This window comes from Oncorhynchus mykiss, chromosome 21, assembly GCF_057628025.1.
Source record: "Oncorhynchus mykiss isolate SJ-2025 chromosome 21, ASM5762802v1, whole genome shotgun sequence".
Classification (NCBI taxonomy): Eukaryota; Metazoa; Chordata; class Actinopteri; order Salmoniformes; family Salmonidae; genus Oncorhynchus; species Oncorhynchus mykiss.
Window position 1 is genome coordinate 35,047,538 of NC_143042.1, and position 18,129 is coordinate 35,065,666.

General features: G+C 44.7%; 1 protein-coding gene across 2 annotated transcripts; it reads left to right on the forward strand.

The window, feature by feature from the left end:
• The first annotated feature begins 3 nt into the window (after positions 1-3).
• LOC110500431 (kinesin light chain 2) lies at positions 4-18,030 on the forward strand. Of its 2 annotated transcripts, none has more exons than XM_036957840.2 (15): positions 4-506; positions 5,118-5,366; positions 6,133-6,255; positions 6,563-6,746; positions 7,125-7,341; positions 7,530-7,719; positions 7,853-8,026; positions 8,371-8,470; positions 9,141-9,190; positions 11,366-11,433; positions 12,754-12,862; positions 13,075-13,221; positions 13,550-13,674; positions 13,858-13,915; positions 14,111-18,030. In XM_036957840.2, exons 2-15 carry the CDS (start codon positions 5,145-5,147, stop codon positions 14,192-14,194), a joined length of 1,851 nt encoding a protein of 616 aa, XP_036813735.1. In that variant the 5' UTR covers positions 4-506; positions 5,118-5,144; the 3' UTR covers positions 14,195-18,030. The 2 variants fall into 2 exon arrangements, with proteins under 2 accessions (XP_036813735.1, XP_036813736.1); XM_036957841.2 differs by having other exon boundaries at positions 94-796.
• Positions 18,031-18,129: the final 99 nt, after the last annotated feature.

Below are 18,129 nucleotides of genomic sequence, written 5' to 3' on the forward strand. Positions count from 1 at the left end.
TTTGGATCTCTCCCACAGGGGTAGCGGTGAAGTCGTATCGCCCGGACTGGGCTTGTGGATTGGAGGATTGTGGGAGAATTCGAACAGCAGCCATTTTCGGGTCGCGACTGTCATTCTTCGAACACGCTTCTCAGACTGAGAACGCAGCGGGTCCCGCACTCTCTCCCAAAACAACTTCCCGAGGAAGGATCGGACGATGTCGTCTCACTTTGCGAACAGCCTTCCTGTATTTTGATCCCAACTCCCGTTGAAACCAACCGTCGCAAGACAAGATAACATTTTGACTAGGCTAATTCGAGCCCGGATCGAATTCATTAGCTAATCAGCAATGCTAACATAATTGGTAACAATGTATTGCTTGGAACTCGCAAGCTTTTAGACGCCAGCGGCAATCGGATTTAAGCAAAGTGGTGTTCCGTGGGCTATTTTCTTTTTACAGCTAGTTCAGAAGGCTGAATAACGCGTCACCCGGATCTTACCCGTGGGGCAACAGCAGGGGAAAGCAGGTAAATAACGTTGTTTATCGTGATGTACAGGCTATTACTTTCCTCACATCGACCTGGTACATTTGACAGTTTTATGGTTTTAGAGATTCATGGTGATATAGCCCACCGTAGGCATAGTTTTTTGGGGGGATAAGTGTAGGGTTATATTATCCCCAGCCTTGATGTTATTGATGTGGACGAGCGTAGCTAGCCACCTGACAAGTGATGGAAGCCGAGCATCACAACAGTAGGTCGAGGTAGCCAGGAGCAGCGCACTTGTCTTTGGGGAAAATAGAACCGTTTCGATGAAGGTAACGTATGTCCGACACGAGGTCTTTTGAGTGTTTTTTTTATTTTTATATATGTATATATATATATATATTTTTTTTTTACGTGTATGAGTTATATTGGAATATATTTTTGAGTCCAACAAAGACCGAGGAACTATTGAATCGTAGGCTACGCCGACGTATCAACGCCTCCCCATGCTAGGCTGGTGAAATGTATCTACCGATGTTGCCAATCGAGCTCGTCTTGGTTCTTTACATTGTTTTTGACGAGCCGTCGCTTATTGTAAGTGCAGAGGAAATAGTTTATTCTTAGTCATATAGAGACAGACTTAGACCTCACGACCGCATCCGTGCAGAAAGACCTTGCAGCAGCATATTTCTGGCTGGGCCTCGCTCAAACCTGCCAATGTTTACAATAATGTTGTAGTGCTTTGTAGGACATGGTCCTACGTGTGATTGTGACAGTTATACATACTATAGTATATACGATATATCTTACAATACATTTAGTCAGAGACGTATTGTATTATATTTGTGTGTAACGCTCTCTATCCGTCACCTTCATTGATTCTCCCCCATTTCTTGTCATTCTGTGAGGGGGTGGAGAATCCTGGAGTTTCGGCCCATATTTTACTACATAACACTAATTGACAGTTTAATGGATCGATGATAACACCTGCACATTGCCAAACGTCCCGTACAGCTCGTGAGAGATTTGTTAGCTGTGCCTGCGGAAACAAGGATGATAGATTGCGGGATCGCTCATATTGCTGCATTGCGGTCAATGGATGGGATGGGGTGGGCGGAGTGGTGTTGGTGGGGGCCTCCTGGCGGCGGCGAGAACAGAACAGGTGCTCGTCCAAAGCGGAGCAGCGCATTTCTGATCACTCCACCTGCAACGACCAGCTTGTTTACATTAATGATTCTATTTAGTCACTTCTCTTCTCTTGAGAGAGAGAACAACTGATTTAAGGCAGTGCCACTCAAAATATGTATAGAGTAGGTTTGGAACCGAAACGCTTACAGTTCCTTACTTAATTTTCTCAAGATCAAAAGTCCAATTGGAGTAGAAACAGGGTCCAGAGAAATGAACTGTGCCTTGGTTGGTTTTTGGTAACAGACTGAAGTTGTGTGAACAACATTTCTTGATTTGGCATAATTTATTTAATGTATTTTTTCCTTTTTATGCTCAGCCTGGCGTATTTTTCATACTTGTAATAATCTCATCAGACAGGAATTCTTGCTGTGTCTTGAAGTTTATCTCTATATACTGTATACAGTACCTTCGGAAACTATTCAGGCCCCTTGACTTTTTCCACATTTTGTTAGGTTACAGCTTTATTTTTAAATGGATTAAATGTCCCCCACAATCAATCTACACACTACCCCATAATGACAAAGCAAAAACAGATTTTTTAAAATTCAGACCCTTTGTTGAAGCACCTTTGGCAGGGATTACAGCCTCGAGTCTTCTTTGGTATGACGCTAGAAGCTATGCATACTGATATTTGAGGACTTTCTCCCATTTTTTTTCTGCAAATCCTCTCAAGCTCTGTCGGGTTGGATGGGGAGTGTTGCTGCACAGCTATTTTCAGGTCTCTCCAGAGATGTTCAATCGGGTTCATGTCCAAAGACCGAGGCTCTGGCTGGGCCACTCAAGGACATTCAGAGACTTGTTCCAAAGCCACTCCTGTGTTTTGCCTTGGCTGTGCGCTTAAGGTCGTTGTCCTGTTGGAAGGTGAACCTTCGCCCCCAGTGTCTGGTCCTGAGCTCTCTGGAGCTGGATTTCACGAAGGACATCTCTGTACTTTGCTCTGTTCATCGTTGCCTCGATCCTGACCAGTCTACCAGTCCCTGCCGCTGAAAAACATTGCCACAGCATGATGCTGCCACAACAATTTTTCAACGTAAGGATGGTGCCAGGTTTCCTCCAGACTTGTTTGTCATGGTCTGAGAGTATTTTTAGGTGCATTTTGCCAAGCGGGCTGTCATGTTCGTTTTACTGTGGAATGGCTTCTGTCTGGCCACTCTAACTTAAAGGCCTGATTGGTGGAGTGCTGCCGAGATAGTTGTCCTTCTGGAAGGTTCTCCCATCTCCACAGAGGAACCCTGATGGTCACTCAAGAGCTCTGTCAGTGACCATCAGGTTCTTGGTTACCTCCCTGACCAAGGCCCTTCTCCTCCGATTGCTCAGTTTGCCCGGGCGGCCAGCCTTAGGAAGAGTCTTGGTGGTTCCAATCTTCTTCCATTTAAGAATGATGGAGGCCACTGTGTTCTTGGGAACCTTCAATGATTTTTTTTGTTACTTTTCCCCAGATCTGTGCCTTGACACAATCCTGTCTTGGAGCTCTACAGACAATTCCTTCGACCTCATGGCTTAGTTTTTACTCAGACATGCACTGTCAACTGTGGGATCTTATGTAGACGGGTGTATGCCTTTCCAAATCATGTCCAATCAATTGAATTTACCACAGGTGAACTCCAATCAAGTTGTAGAAACATCTCAAGGATGATCAATGGAAACAGGATGCATCAGTCAAAAGTTTGGACACCTACTTATTCCCCAATTTTTTTTTTTTTTTTTACTATTTTCTAATTTGTAGAACAATAGTAAAGACATCAAAACTATGAAATAAATAACACATTGAACTGTAGTAACCCAAAAAGTGTTAAACAAATCTAAATATATTTGAGATTATTCAAAGTAGACACCCTTAGCCTTGATGACAGCTTTGCACACGCTTGGCATTCTCTCAACCAGCTTCATGAGGTAGTCATCTGGAATGCATTTCAATTAACAGGTGTACCTTGTTAAAAGTACATTTGTGAAATGTCTTTCCTTAATACTTTCCCTAATACGTTTGATCCAATCTGTTGTGTTGTGTAGTGACAAGGTAGGGTTGGTATACAGAAGATATTTTACCCTATTTGGTAAAAGACCAAGTCCATATTATGGCAAGAACAGCTCAAATAAGCAAAGAGAAACCACAGTCCGTCATTACTTTAAGACATTAAGGTCAGTCAACCTGGAAAATTTTGAAAGTAAAAACCATCAAGATCTATAATGAAACTGGCTCTCATGAGGACTGCCACAGGAAAGGAAGACCCAGAGTTTCCTTTGCTGCAGAGGATAAGTTCATTAGAGTTACCAGCCTCAGAAATTGCAGCCCAAATAAATGGTTCAGAGTTCAAGTAACAGACACATCTCAACATCAATTGTTTAGAGGAGACTGCGTGAATCAGGCCTTCATTGTCGAATTGGTGAAGAAACCACTTCTAAAGGACACCAATAAGAAGAAGAGACTTGTTTGGGCCAAGCAACACGAGCAATGGACATTAGACCGACGGAAATCTGTCCTTTGGTCTGATGAGTCCAAATTTGAGATTGTTGGTTCCAACCGCAGTGTCTTTGTGAGATGCAGAGTAGGTGAGCAGATTATCTTTGCATGTGTGGTTCCCACCGTGAAGCATGGAGGAGGTGTGATGATGTGGGGGTGCTTTGTTGGTGACACTTTAAAATTCAAGGCACACTTTACCAGCATGGCTACCACAGAATTTTGCAGCAATACACCATCCCATCTGGTATGCACTTAGTGGGACTTTCATTTGTTTTACAACAGGACAATGACCCACACAACTTCAGGCTGTGTAAGGGCTATTTGACCAAGAAGGAGAGTGATGGAGTGCTACATCAGATGACTTGGCCTCCACAATCACCTAACGTCAACCCAATTGGGATGAGTTGGACAGCAGAGTGAAGGAAAAGCAGCCAACTAGTGCTCAGAATGTGTGAACTCCTTCAAGACTGTTGGAAAAGCATTCCAGGTGAAGCTAGTTGAGAGAATGCCAAGCGTGTGCAAAGCTGTCAAAGGCAAAGGGTGGCTACTTTGAATAATCTCAAATATAAAATATATTTTGATTTGTTTAACACTTTTTGGTTACTGCATGATTCCAAATGTGTTGTTTCATAGCTTTGATGTCTTCACTATTCTTTTACAATGTAGACAATATTTGAAATAAAGGAAAACCCATGAATGAGTCGGTTTGTCCAAACTTGGACTGGTACTGTATGTAAATAGGGTATTTCTGTTTAATAAATTAGCAAACATTTCTAAACCTGTTTTGCTTTGTCATTATGGGGTATTGTGTGTGAATTGCTTACGTTTTTTGGTGTAATACATTTTAGAATAAGGCTGTAACGTAACAAAATGTGGGAAAAGTCAATGGATCTGAATACACGCCTCTTCCTCAAACTAGCTTCAATTCCAAGCTCTCTGTACAAGACTAGGAGTATGGTAACATGAGACCAGTCCCTATCTAACCCCTCTCCCCCTTCCTACAGTGTGTGTGAACCCGGGTTATCTCCACCATGGTGTACCCACGCAGCGAGGAGGCCCTGGAGCGCCTGACCCAGGATGAGATAGTGCTCAACACCAAAGCTGTGATGCAGGGCCTGGAGACCCTCCGTGGGGAGCATGCCCAGCTCCTCACCTCCCTGCTGGACTGCACACAGCCACCTGCTGCCCAGGAGAAGTCAGGCCTGCTGCGTAAGAGCCTTGAGGCCATCGAACTGGGCCTGGGAGAGGCACAGGTAGGAACGAGATGAGGGATGTGGAGGGAAGAGGGTGAGGGCTAGCGAGGCAGAAGAGAAGTGGAAGACGAAAGAGGGAGGGCACAGGGGAGTGAAAGAGACAGGGGGTGGGTAAGCGGAAGAGGCTCAGCCTTGAGAGGTAAGGGAGGATAATGAAATTATGGGAGAGTAGAGGTGAATGGAGAGGGGGAGGATGCTGGTGCTCGATGTGGGTTATTGCTAGTTCATACGCTGTGACTAAGGCTTGAAGGAGAGGATGAATTTAGGTGCATGCCTCATAGAGCGTGAGGAGGGTGATTCATCAAGAGGATATGAGAGTTGTTCCTGTAGGAAGGCAGCGGTGGGAATCTGGGTTGGGTACGGATGGTCTGATAACATGAACGGCATAAAAGAAGGTCCCTAAAGACAACTCCCCACCCTCTTTTGAATAGACCAGACTATAATAGAAGGATATTGTCCTCCAAGAAGGAAATTCTTTGCACTTGTTTTGGAACCGGTGACAACAAATCCCAGGTAAACATTCTTCCTAGCCTGGTAGTCCCCGCTAACGTACAATGTGGTCTGGCCCCCAAGCTAGCCGCTTCCCCTTTTTGTTTTAGTTTCATTCCTGCAGCGTTCCTTGTTTTATTTGAACCACCCCATCCCTCTCTTGTTTCCCTCTCTCATTTCCCTATCTCATTTCCCTCTCTCATTTCCCTCTCTTGCCATGTTGTCATTGAAAATAAGAGCTGGTTCTAACCCCCCCCCCCCCCCCCTCCTTGTCCAGGTGATCATTGCCCTGTCGGGCCACCTGAGTGCGGTGGAGTCTGAGAAGCAGAAGCTAAGAGCCCAGGTCAGACGACTGTGTCAGGAGAACCAGTGGCTACGAGACGAACTGGCAGGAACACAGGTAGACATACTACAGCCAAATCCACCTTACGTGCATGTACAGCGTAGGACACGGCATCATTCACTCCGATATCAAAGTCTTTGTTTTCAGACCTCGGTGGTGAAATGTTCTGGGGATGTGGGATGAGTCCACATCCCAACGTACACAACCGACTGTGTGGAGTGTGGAATCATCTCAACGTTACCTTTGAGGGCGGTCAACATTTTAGGGATTTTGGAGTATACGATCACTTTGATCCTTTCCAAAGCAAGACGTTTCCAAAGTGTACCCTCCCTCCCACTCACCTCTCATCTCATCTCCCCCCCAGAGCAAGCTGCAGTGTAGTGAGCAGAGTGTTGCCCAGCTGGAGGAGGAGAAGAAACACCTGGAGTTCATGAACAAGATCAAGAAGTTTGACGACGACGTGTCTCCGTCTGAGGAGAAGGCTGCAGGCGAGACGTCCAAAGACAGCCTGGACGACCTGTTCCCCAACGACGACGACCAGGGACAAGGTAGGGCGCTTGATTGGCCCGAGGAGAATCCCGTTGCGGGGACAAGGCAGACATGGGGTTAGATGGTAATGTTGAAGACGATGGGTGTTAGATATGGTTGGGGTTACAGAAGGGTTAGACTTATGATACTTGATTTCTTGATTTGGCATTTTGGTTACTGACACTGCCACCTCTTAAAACGTGAAATAAATGACATGTCGTCATCTCAGATATTCCCTTGCGAAATAAGCATGGTCTCTTAACATGCTACAGTTGTACCTCAGCGCGAGCACGCCATTATGTACCAAGAATGAAATCCTTTTTTTGATTTGGAACCCCTGTTCTGTCCGAACAAAGTATTCAAGAGTGAATCACTTTTAACCCCCTCCGCATCTCCAGCCCAGCCCAGCGGAGAGGCTGCGGCCCAGCAGGGTGGCTACGAGATCCCGGCCCGCCTGAGGACTCTTCATAACCTGGTGATCCAGTACGCCTCCCAGGGGAGGTACGAGGTGGCCGTGCCCCTCTGCAAACAGGCCTTGGAGGACCTGGAGAAGACCTCCGGACACGACCACCCCGACGTGGCCACCATGCTCAACATCCTGGCCCTCGTCTACAGGTGCGAGGGGAAGGAAGGGAGAAATGAGAGTGAGTGAGGGAGATGGGCGGCTAGATGTGCTCATAGAAAAAGATGATTGGGTGCGGAGAGGATGTGTGGATAGCCGGGTAGAAGAATGAATTGAGACTTACTGCTTAATTACGGTGCTTCTGCAAATCTTCTTACCTGGAATTATATTTGTGTTCCAGGGACCAGAACAAGTACAAAGAGGCAGCCCACCTGCTGAACGATGCCCTGGCCATCAGAGAGAAGACTCTGGGGAAGGACCACCCTGCGGTGGCTGCCACTCTCAACAACCTGGCCGTGCTCTACGGGAAGAGGGGCAAGTACAAGGAGGCTGAGCCCCTCTGCAAGAGAGCCCTGGAGATCAGAGAGAAGGTACACAAAATAACACTATTGATTTTAATTGCATTTATGACTCAACATGTGTAGTGCCCAGAGAGAACTCTCATCTCCTTTCATTGTAGCTAAAGTAAGTCTTGATGTGCGTCTCTGTGCTTGTGGTGTTCAGGTCCTGGGCAAGTACCACCCTGACGTGGCCAAGCAGCTGAACAACCTGGCCCTGCTATGTCAGAACCAGGGAAAGTACGAGGAGGTGGAGTATTACTACAGACGAGCCCTGGAGATCTACCAGTCCAAACTAGGAGCTGATGACCCCAACGTAGCCAAGACCAAGAACAACCTGGTGAGGGGGAGGAATACGGAGGGGGAGGAATACGGAGGAATAAGGGGGAGGAATATGGAGGAATATGGAGGAATATGGAGGAATAAGGGGGAGAAATATGGAGGAATAAGGGGGAGGAATATGGAGGGGGAAGCAGGGAGAAAGAGAGAGAATATTCTGGAATACCTCTGATCATTTAGCCAAATTTCCAGTATAGGGCAGTACAAAGTAATGCAGTCTAATCTTTAAAAATTAACATGTTTTGGGAAACTTAAAACCGTTTTGTTATAGATGTACATGTTTTTATGTGTTGATGTGAAATGTTTGTCATTTAAACCTGTGTACATTTCATCTTATATCTTTAGGCTACATGCTACCTCAAACAGGGGAAGTTCAAGGATGCTGAGTCTCTGTACAAAGAGATCCTGACCCGAGCACACGAGAAGGAGTTTGGCTCAGTCAACAGTGAGTCTCCTACAATCACATTGACGGGACTAGGCCTGCGTCCCAAAATGGCACCCTATTCCCTGTAGTGCACTTCAATTGACCAGAGCCCTCTGGGAATAGGGTGCCATTTGGGACACTACCTGGTTCTACATTTACCACCACGCTAGACCTACCGACTCTATGAAGTCTTCATTCTGGCCACGACTTCCCAGTAAACCCTGTGGTCATTGGCTGGCCGTGCGTGGCCGTGTCCTGACCGGTCGGATCAGGGCTAATCTGTCGTGCGTGGAGCGGCTTAATTCACCACTGTGTCCAGATCACTGCCCTTAAGCCAATCAAACACTGACATAGTCAGAACAGCACAGTAGAGGGCGGCTTTGGCGTTGGTTAGCTAGCATGGCACAGACCAGCATAACCCACTTTGTATCCCCCCCCCCTTACACAAGTTAAGTGTGTTGATTTTATGGTTTAATTAGTGAAATGAGCACACAATGCATGGAGAGGTTAAATCCTCTGAGTTACATGCCATAAATCAACCCATTTTGATTTTAAATTATTTTTCCAGTGAGGGGAGCACCTACATGTGTTCTCTACACGTTTTGGTCCATGCAAAACAAGATGTATGAATGTACACATAACACAGTGACACTGATAACCCCCCCCCCCCATACCTTCTGTTCTCTTTCAGATGACAACAAACCTATCTGGATGCATGCGGAGGAGAGAGAGGAGAGCAAGGTACTTTACAGTATGGACCTGTTGTATGGTGTGCTGAACCACGGTCCTGTTACTGGATGACACTGTCTGGCTATTAACTCTGATGGATAGGCGGACCTGATAGGACTGAGAGGGAGAGCGTTAATATGATAACGGAGGCTTTGTAATAAGGTCCGTGATTTGTCTCTGCTGCTGCTGCTGCTTATAGTCCATCGGCTAAGCCTAATGTTTTGTGGCAACTGTGGACTTTGTGGTAAAGGCACTAAATTACACACACAGCTAGGATCAGTCCTTAGTGTTTTTAGCTATAGTGCCATCGCATTTGTGTTTTGTTTTTTTTGTTGTCACAAAGGCATTTGGTTAAAATGGGTTTGCCTGTCTCCTTTGCTGGACATAATGCATTACTATGGGATTTTACCTAGAGAGATGTGTGCAGTGGAGTTTTGGTGTCACGTTTCTTGAAATTGACATAGTATGTTATATCATTGTGTCATTGTAAGCAGCCCGACTTCAGGGAAAACGTCACTTTTTGTTTTTAAATACCCGCAGTCAACTTTTGCAACTTTTTTTTTTTTTTTACATTATGAGGCTTCTAATTCCCCAGAACAGTTGAGCCAGTCATGTGTTTGTTTGTAAATAGCACAACAGGTGAAAGCTGGAGCACGTGAGTCCAGCTGTGTATTGACAGGGTGTTTTTTGTTGTTGTTGTTGGGTTAAATAGAGTGATCGGGGACGTGCAACCATAGTTTTCCATCACAGAAAATACATTAGTGCAACACATTCGGCAGAAAATAGCTTCATTTTCATGATCAGAAGTGGAACACTATTTGGCTGGCGGCCGCAAGTAAATGCATAGGCCATCGTATTTCTGATGTTATCGTAGAAATAATGTAGCCAGCTACATGTGCTAAGGTTTTGCTTCACTTTTACCAGAGGCAGGTTGGCTGCACTGTACCGGAGAGAAACAGCCACACGCCAGTAGGGGTGCTGTCTGCTGATTAAAATGGCCGTTGGTGAACTCTCATCTTGGTGGAGAAGCGCAACCGAAGCACAATGTGTCTGGCGCTCAGTAGAAATGACAAAAAACAAGCATTTTAGATCTGCGTTTACGAAATGCAACATGAGATTACTTACGCCTGTTATCTTTTTTTTTTTCCTGTGTGAAAAATGAAGAATTCTGCACTAACCAGCAAGTTAAACTTAGGGGTCGCGTTTTCTTAGTAAGTTGCTGAATTGAAGTGACTGGGCATCATATTGTGTAAGCTTTCTACCATGTTTGAGAAGTCAAAGCCCTTTGGTAGAGTTATCTTGTACAGCTGCCGCTGCTGTGTTTTGACTTCCCTTGCATTTTTCTCTCTGTTCTTGGCCTGACTGCTTCTCCCTCATCTTTTCCAAGCAGAGCAGGCCCTTTGCCCTAGTGGCTCCATTCCCTTGTAAATGTCCAAACTCACCAAAATAACGTTAATTAGCTTCTACCTATATGTTTAACTATGAGCTGGATTGCCTGTCTTTGCAATTCTTTATTTTCGTTTGCGCACATGAGCATATTTAGCTAGCAGCCTCCATGGAAATTCGCTATTGTGCTAATTTTGTTAGCATCCTGGTAACAAATGCCAAATTGTCTGTCTTTGCCTTTTGGCGCCCCCTTGTGTACTAAACCATTAATACCGTAAATTCCAGAATGAGAAAAGGACGGTATGACTATATGAAAGTCTGGAATCCACCCAACCCTAGTTAGGTCCCTTGATACCAATTGAGCAATGATTGAATGCCTCAGTGTATCTGAACGTTGTTGCTTCCCGACACCTTGTAGAATCCACGCCCCAAAGAATTCAGGCTGTTCTGGAGGCAAAGGGGTGTCCAACCTAGTACTAAAGTGGCCAATGTGTATATGTGGCACGTTTGAGCCATCTTTTTTGTGTTCTCCCAACTCCCTCAAACAATCTAAGCCATCATTGGGCTGTACGTACCTATTATTTTTGAGATATGGCCATGTGACACCTGTCCAATATGGCCCCACGGAGCTGGTGGAAATATAAATGATCTGCAATGGCATTATCGCTAAAAACACTTCTAAGCACTGTATTGCCCTAGTGGTGTTTGAAATTTGGTGGTTTTATTCAAATGTCCACAATTTCTTCCCTTAGTCGCTGGACTATAACTGTCTGTCTCTGTCTCTGTCTCTCGCTTGCTCAGGCGAAGAGGAAGGATGCTGTGCCCTATGGAGAATATGGGAGCTGGTACAAGGCCTGCAAAGTTGACAGGTAAGAGTTAGTATTTGAAATTCATTTTAATGTGAGAAATACAACTCAGTGTTCTAAATTATATTAATGTTGTGCTTTAATGATGTATGGAAGTCCAGAAAGGACATATGAGTAAAATAAATAAAAATCCCTCATGTCTCGATCACAACTTATCTCATGATCACGACACAGTAAAAGTTGTTTTTTCGAGATCAGGAGATAATAAAAAGTACAGTGCTTCATTCCTTCATTCATTTGTTCCCATGCACAACCACCTCAAGGAGCCCAGTGGCTGCACTCGTGGGGGATTTAAGCCGCGAACAATGCCTGACAGGCAGCCTATTCTCCCAGGCAGCGTGCCGCCCCCAAGACCACAGACAATCTCATGCAAGGAGCAACGCAGCTAACTTGGCTAGTCTTGTTAGCTCGCATAACTGATATGTGTATAATTATAAGAGACATATTTACATTTACAATGGGTGAGCTCCATTCCTGACAGGCTGATCAGATTCAATTTCAGCTTTAGATGCTGATAAGACAGGATGCTGCCTTTTTTTTAATTATGTTTTGTAGGTAAGGCTCCTTGTAGACAGCCAACAAGGCAGCATCCTGAGACGGCTATTGAATCTGATCAGCCTGCCAGGAATAGAGCATACCCACTCTTGATCATAGGCATATTAACAGTCAGTGCAATATGTATAGGGCCCACCCACCCCCTCTGTAAATGTAAATATTATCCAGAAAACAGGAAGTGTCCATTACAATTATACACATGCCAGGTATGCAAGCTAACAACCAGCATAGATAACAAGCTAGCTATCTAGCTAACAAGACTAACTAGCTAGCTCGATCAAGACTAGCCAAGTTCTCTGCATTGTTGCTTGCATGCGATTGGCTGTGGTCTTGGGGGGTGGCACAGCCTGGGAGACGAAGCTGCCTGTCAGGCATTGTTCAGGGCTTAAATGCACCACAAGGCCTTAGCTCAAAGTAAGGGACATTTAGCTTCCTAACTTTCTTATAAACGGATAATGAGCTCCAAACACAAATGAAAGCTTGATGTTAGCATGAAATGTACCATCCCTTGTAGCGATCAATGAAATGTATGTGCTGATCCACCATGGGCTCGGCTGTCTCAGCCCATACTGTCAATCTGTCATCAATACATCCACTCCTATTTAGAGTTCGGGATCTCGATGTATCAACTTTTGTAATGTCGTGATCATGAGATAAATAAGTGGTGATCTCGACGTAACGAGGGAATATCTTTTTTTATTCGTACGGTATGTCCTCTCTGGACTTCCGTAAATGACATGATATTGGCATGTACTTAATTCCTGTTAGCCCAACGGTCAATACCACCCTGAAGAGCTTGGGGGCGCTGTACCGCAGACAGGGTAAACTAGAGGCAGCTGAGACACTGGAGGAGTGTGCTACCAAGACACGCAAGCAGGTACTGCACGATCACTGACGCAAGCAGGTACTATACAATCATTAAAAAAGCAGGTACAGGCACTCGGATACACTGGCAGTGCAATTACCCACGGTTGTGGTCTAGAGCCTTAAAGCTCTGAATGCATTCTGTTTTAACCCAGCGGGCATTTAGAATGAATCCTCTCTCTCACTCTATCCCTCCCCTCCCTTCGTCCCCTCCTCCTCTCGCAGGGTATAGATGCCATCAACCAGAGTAAGGTGGTGGAGCTCCTGAAGGACGGGGCCCCTGGAGGGGGAGAGCGACGTCAGAACCGGGAGGGTTTTAGTGGTCCCCAGCGGGGGGACTGTGAGGGAGATGATGGAGCAGAGTGGAACGGGGTACGAAACCTCTGTCTTTGGGGGGGGGCTTTTATGGAAGTGCACATACATTAAAATGTATGATGAAAAGGTGTACAATCACATGTAATTTACTCCCAACGTGTCAAGAATTAGCAAATTATATCAATTATTTAACAGTACAAACAAGCTGACATCGTTACTAAACAAATGCAAACAGCTTAAATAAAAATCTGGTGTGATGTTTGTCCAATACATTGATAGAAGACACGAGAAAAGGTTTTGGAAAAATAACCAAATACCTCAAATTACTTTTGATTCATGTTTTGAGGCCCATCCTTGACGGGGTGTGTTTGTCTTGTTTTCTCAGGAGGGTAATGGTTCATTGCGTCGGAGCGGCTCCTTCGGAAAGATCCGTGACGCCCTGCGCAGGAGCAGTGAGATGCTGGTGAAGAAACTACAGGGCAGTGGCCCCCAGGAGCCCTGCAACCCAGGGTGAGCGAGAGACTGTGTCCCTAGCCCGTCACTGCTCATACCATGCATGAATTAGTGTTTCCCCTCAGGGTTTTTTCTTTGGTGGGGAGCCGACAATGCACCGTAGTTCATAAAACTGATAATAACAATAAAGCAATGACATTTTTATTTTTATTGAAGCTTAAAAGATTGTGTGATCCTTAGGATGACGAGAGCGAGCTCTCTCAACTTCCTCAACAAGAGTGCAGAAGACCCCTCACAGGTACCAGCAGCACACGGTTAACCTCCCCCCTATCACATATAGTTATTAATTAACCTGTTAGTTATGAGCCAAGGACTGCTGTGACACAGAGCACAAACAAGTCCTGGGTTATACATTGAGATGAAAGGATTGGACATGGACAGTTTCAGATTTACTCTTGGAATATCCCTGCTTAAACTCCCTCCCTCTCTCCAGGATGCCAACACGGGCCTTTCGGAATGCAGAGGACTGAGCGCCAGCAACGTGGACTTGTCAAGACGCAGCTCCCTGATTGGTTAAACAGACAGGAGGCGGGACCAGGAGGAGGAAGGGCCAATGAGAAGAAACTGCTGGCTGTCCGATGCGATCAAAACACACTTCAGGTCCCAACACTCGCATTCAAGACATTTTCGGGAAGAAAAATTATCGAGAAAAACACGACTTGACATGGCTTTTTTTGTGACAAATCTCTGCGTCGGTCTGCTTCACTGTATACTTCGCTGGCATCAAACAGTACAGAAAATGAATATTTAACACGGCATGCTGCATACTAGAAAATGGAATGTCTGCACTACTTAGGGTGACTGAGGCATAGCATCATAACAGAATAGCGAGTAATTATTATTGCAACTTGACAAATGTCTATCATAACTGCCTGGTACTTCTGGTGCAGACGCTCGACCATAGAAATCAGAATAGAACTAGTTTATCTGTCTTCGAGAAGCATCACACTCATTGACTACTAGTGGCATGAATACTGCAAATGCTAGCAACCTGTTCAATAGATATCACAGTGCTAGAGCGGTATAAATCATATAGGTTTTTAAGACGAGTTACAGGAGGTATGAACTACAGCTGTTAGAAGATTCAGCAAGGACCAAGACTGTACACAATATTTTGGCTGATGAAAATAATCGGAGTGCGTCTGTATTTTAACATCAAATGGGAGCAAAACAGCGCTGACCAGTTCAAGCTCACTATTTTGCCTTCTGAATTTTTGTTCTGTATATACTGGTTTAAGTTATTTAATATTTCTTTCTTTGTATATAACACAGACAGTTTTTGTTTAGAGCATAGGAGGACCTTTGTTGGGGAGACAGATGCTGGAATAATGTCAAACAAGTGAATAGAAACGGAGAAAATACACTCACCAGACAGTTTATTATATTACCCCTCTAGTACTGGGTCGGACCCCCCTTTTCCTCCAGAACAGCCTGAATTCTTCGGGGGATTATACAAGGTGTCGTAAATGTTCCACAACGATGGCATCACGGTTGCTGCAGACTGGGCGGCAGGTACATTCATGCTGTGAACATCCCGTTCCATCTCATCCCAAAGATGCTCTATTGCAGAGATAGGCAACCCTGTTCCTGGAGTGCTACAGGGTTTTTTATCCAACTAGGCCCCACACCTGACCAACTACGCTAATTGATCAGGTCAGTAATTGCTTAAATTCAACAGACCTGAACTTCCAGGTCAGTTAACTCAAAAACATGGGCCAGGGTTGCCTACCTCTGCTCCATTGGTTGAAGTCTGGGGACTGCGCAGGCCATTTAAGTAAACTGAACTCGCTGTCATGTTCCAGGCAATGTTTTTTTCCACTCTTCAATTGTCTAGTGTTGGTGATGGCGGGCCCTCTAGAGCCGCCGCTTCTTGTCTTCAGATGATAGGAGTGGAACCCGGTGGGGTCGTCTGCTGCAGTAGCCCATCCGTGACAAGGATTAACAGGTTGTGCATTCCCGAGATGCCGTTCTGCGCACCAGTGTTGTACAGCGTTGTTATTTGTCTGTTTGTGGCCCGCCTGTTAGCTTGAGCGATTCTTGCCATTCTCCTTTCTCGTCAACGAGCTGTTTTTGCCCACAGGACTGCCGCTGACTGACGATCATTCCACGCTCAGTCGCTTAGGTCACTCGTTTTGCCCATTCTAACTTTTCAATCGACAGTAACTGAATGTCTCGATGCCTGTCTGCCTGCTTTATATAGCAAGCCACGGCCACGTGACTCACTGTCTGTAGGAGCGATTCATTTTTGTGGACACGGTGGTGTACCTAATAAACTGGCCGGTGAGTAGAACAGTGAAAAGACAAACGGGGGAATATAGACTAGTAAAGAGGAGATCAACCAGGGGGGAATATAACTTCTAGTCAAATGTATTACTTAGTCTCGTTTGACAACAAGTGAAAATTTGACTTAAGCCGAATTTAGGATTTCCCCCGAAATCTATAGCCTGATCTGTCCAGATTTGTTTGCGCTCTAGCCAACTACGCTATCATTAGTTGCCTTACCAGACAATTCTGAACGTGATAAATAAGGCTGTTTACATAGGCAGCCCAATTCTGATATTTTTTTTCCACTAATTTGTCTTTTGACCAATCACATCAGCTCCTTTCACATCAGCTCTTTTTCAGAGCGGATCTGATTGTTCAAAAGAGCAAATAGTGAAAAAATATATAAATCGAGCTGCCCGTGTGAAAGTAGCTCATTTGGCGGAAGCACAGACCGATTTTTAAACCAGGTTCGTATTCATCAGGCACGAAACTGAAGAAAAGGGGCTGAAACCTAGGACAACCTGGACTTTTCCAATAAGAAATGCTCGTTTTCTGTAGCTACGATGTGCGCTAATGAATATGAGGCTAACTTAGTTCTGCTCAGTCCTGGGGGGGAATACTGGAAATGCTGACATTGGACAAACCGTGCATCTCAGTCAGTGTAGCCCTTTAGGCACGGAGCGGTACAATCTCCAGACACACTATAAATGGAATGCACGGACAAAGCACAACATCACTCCAATCAAGTTAGATTTCCACGTAGTTGTACTGCTCTCTGATGAGTTTAGCGAGGTACCGTATCTGTTTCTTTAAGAGGTTAGCGTTGGGAGAACGGTAACGTTATGTAACTATCAATTCTTCTAGTTCTTGTAGCTTCTCTCTTTCCTTGGTTGGCGTTTACTGAATATGTGAGCATGATCTGTCCATCTCTTTATATATTTATATATATATATATATATATATATATATATATATATATATATATATATATATATATATATATATATATATATATATAAATAAATAAATACATTTAAAAAAACAATGATTCCTGATCAGTACTGTTGATTGGAATGATTCAGATCGGTTTACAGAAGCTGGCTCTAGGATGATCCAACCAATGACAGTCCTCTCACCAAACGTTGTCGTCATTCGGTCTATTTTTGTCTGTGATTGGCGCCAACCTCAAGTGAAGATGTGCAGGTTGTTGTTGAACACCGAGTGGTTGATTTAAATGTTGGGTTTTTACTTTTATCATGGGAGGGAGGAACAGGAAGGAGGGGGTTGAGAGTTGCACTGTGTTGTGTTGGCTCTTTAATTGTTTTGTTTGTAAGACTGATACCAAGAGACTTGGCCACAGAATGTATATTACTGTACGTCTTTGAGAAGGAGAGTGGTCTTGACGATTTGCATCTTCTGACTGCGCTGCTAGTGCTTTGTCATGTGGTTAATAGGGATGGGAACAGGGATATAGATTTTTACATGGAGGGGAGGAATGATGGAACAGAGGCTAAAGTGTGTGACAAATGAAGACTGAAGAATGATGAGAGGAAAAAGAGATGTGAAGCGCTGTTAGGTGAGAATCAGTGACTGAAAATGAAATGGCACGTTGGAGAGAAGTAGAGGGGGGAGGGGGGGGGGGGGGTGCTTTGCATCAGTGCAGCAAATAATGTACAGAATTGCCAATATATGACCTCTGTCACACGCACTCAAACTTACTCCCAACGCGTACAGGCGCATTATCTCAAACACACACTTCCATCCCCATGCTTTGTAAATATGTAGACGTTGGTGGACTGTAGTTTGTAGACCTCTAAAGAGGCTGTATTTATACACCGAGGAATGTTTAAAAGAAAAACACACATACCTAAACGCAGTACTTCTCTTCCAGATATATATAGATATATATTTGCCACATGTAGAAGTAAACACCCCTCACTGAGTCAGTGGGTTACTATGGGGTGGGGGGGCGTTGTTATGTGATGCACTCTACTTCAGTATAGCGGATCTCATTGTTAAGGGGCCAACAACCTTGTATATTTTATTGAAGGTTCAATAAAGGAAAAACTCCACTTTTCAAACTGATCCTGATCTGTTTGTGTGACGTCATTCTTTTTGACACATTGAAACGGCTTGATTTGAAATGAGTTTGAAATACACACCTTGCCTGTCACACACACACACACA

Bases quoted from the DNA above. Each gene is read 5' to 3' on its own strand.
- LOC110500431 (XM_036957840.2), top strand. From the start codon at position 5,145: ATGGTGTACCCACGCAGCGAGGAGGCCCTGGAGCGCCTGACCCAGGAT. The intron at 5,367-6,132 runs GTAGGAACGAGA...CTCCTTGTCCAG, and splicing joins TGGGCCTGGGAGAGGCACAG to GTGATCATTGCCCTGTCGGG. The intron at 11,434-12,753 runs GTAAGAGTTAGT...AATTCCTGTTAG, and splicing joins AAGGCCTGCAAAGTTGACAG to CCCAACGGTCAATACCACCC.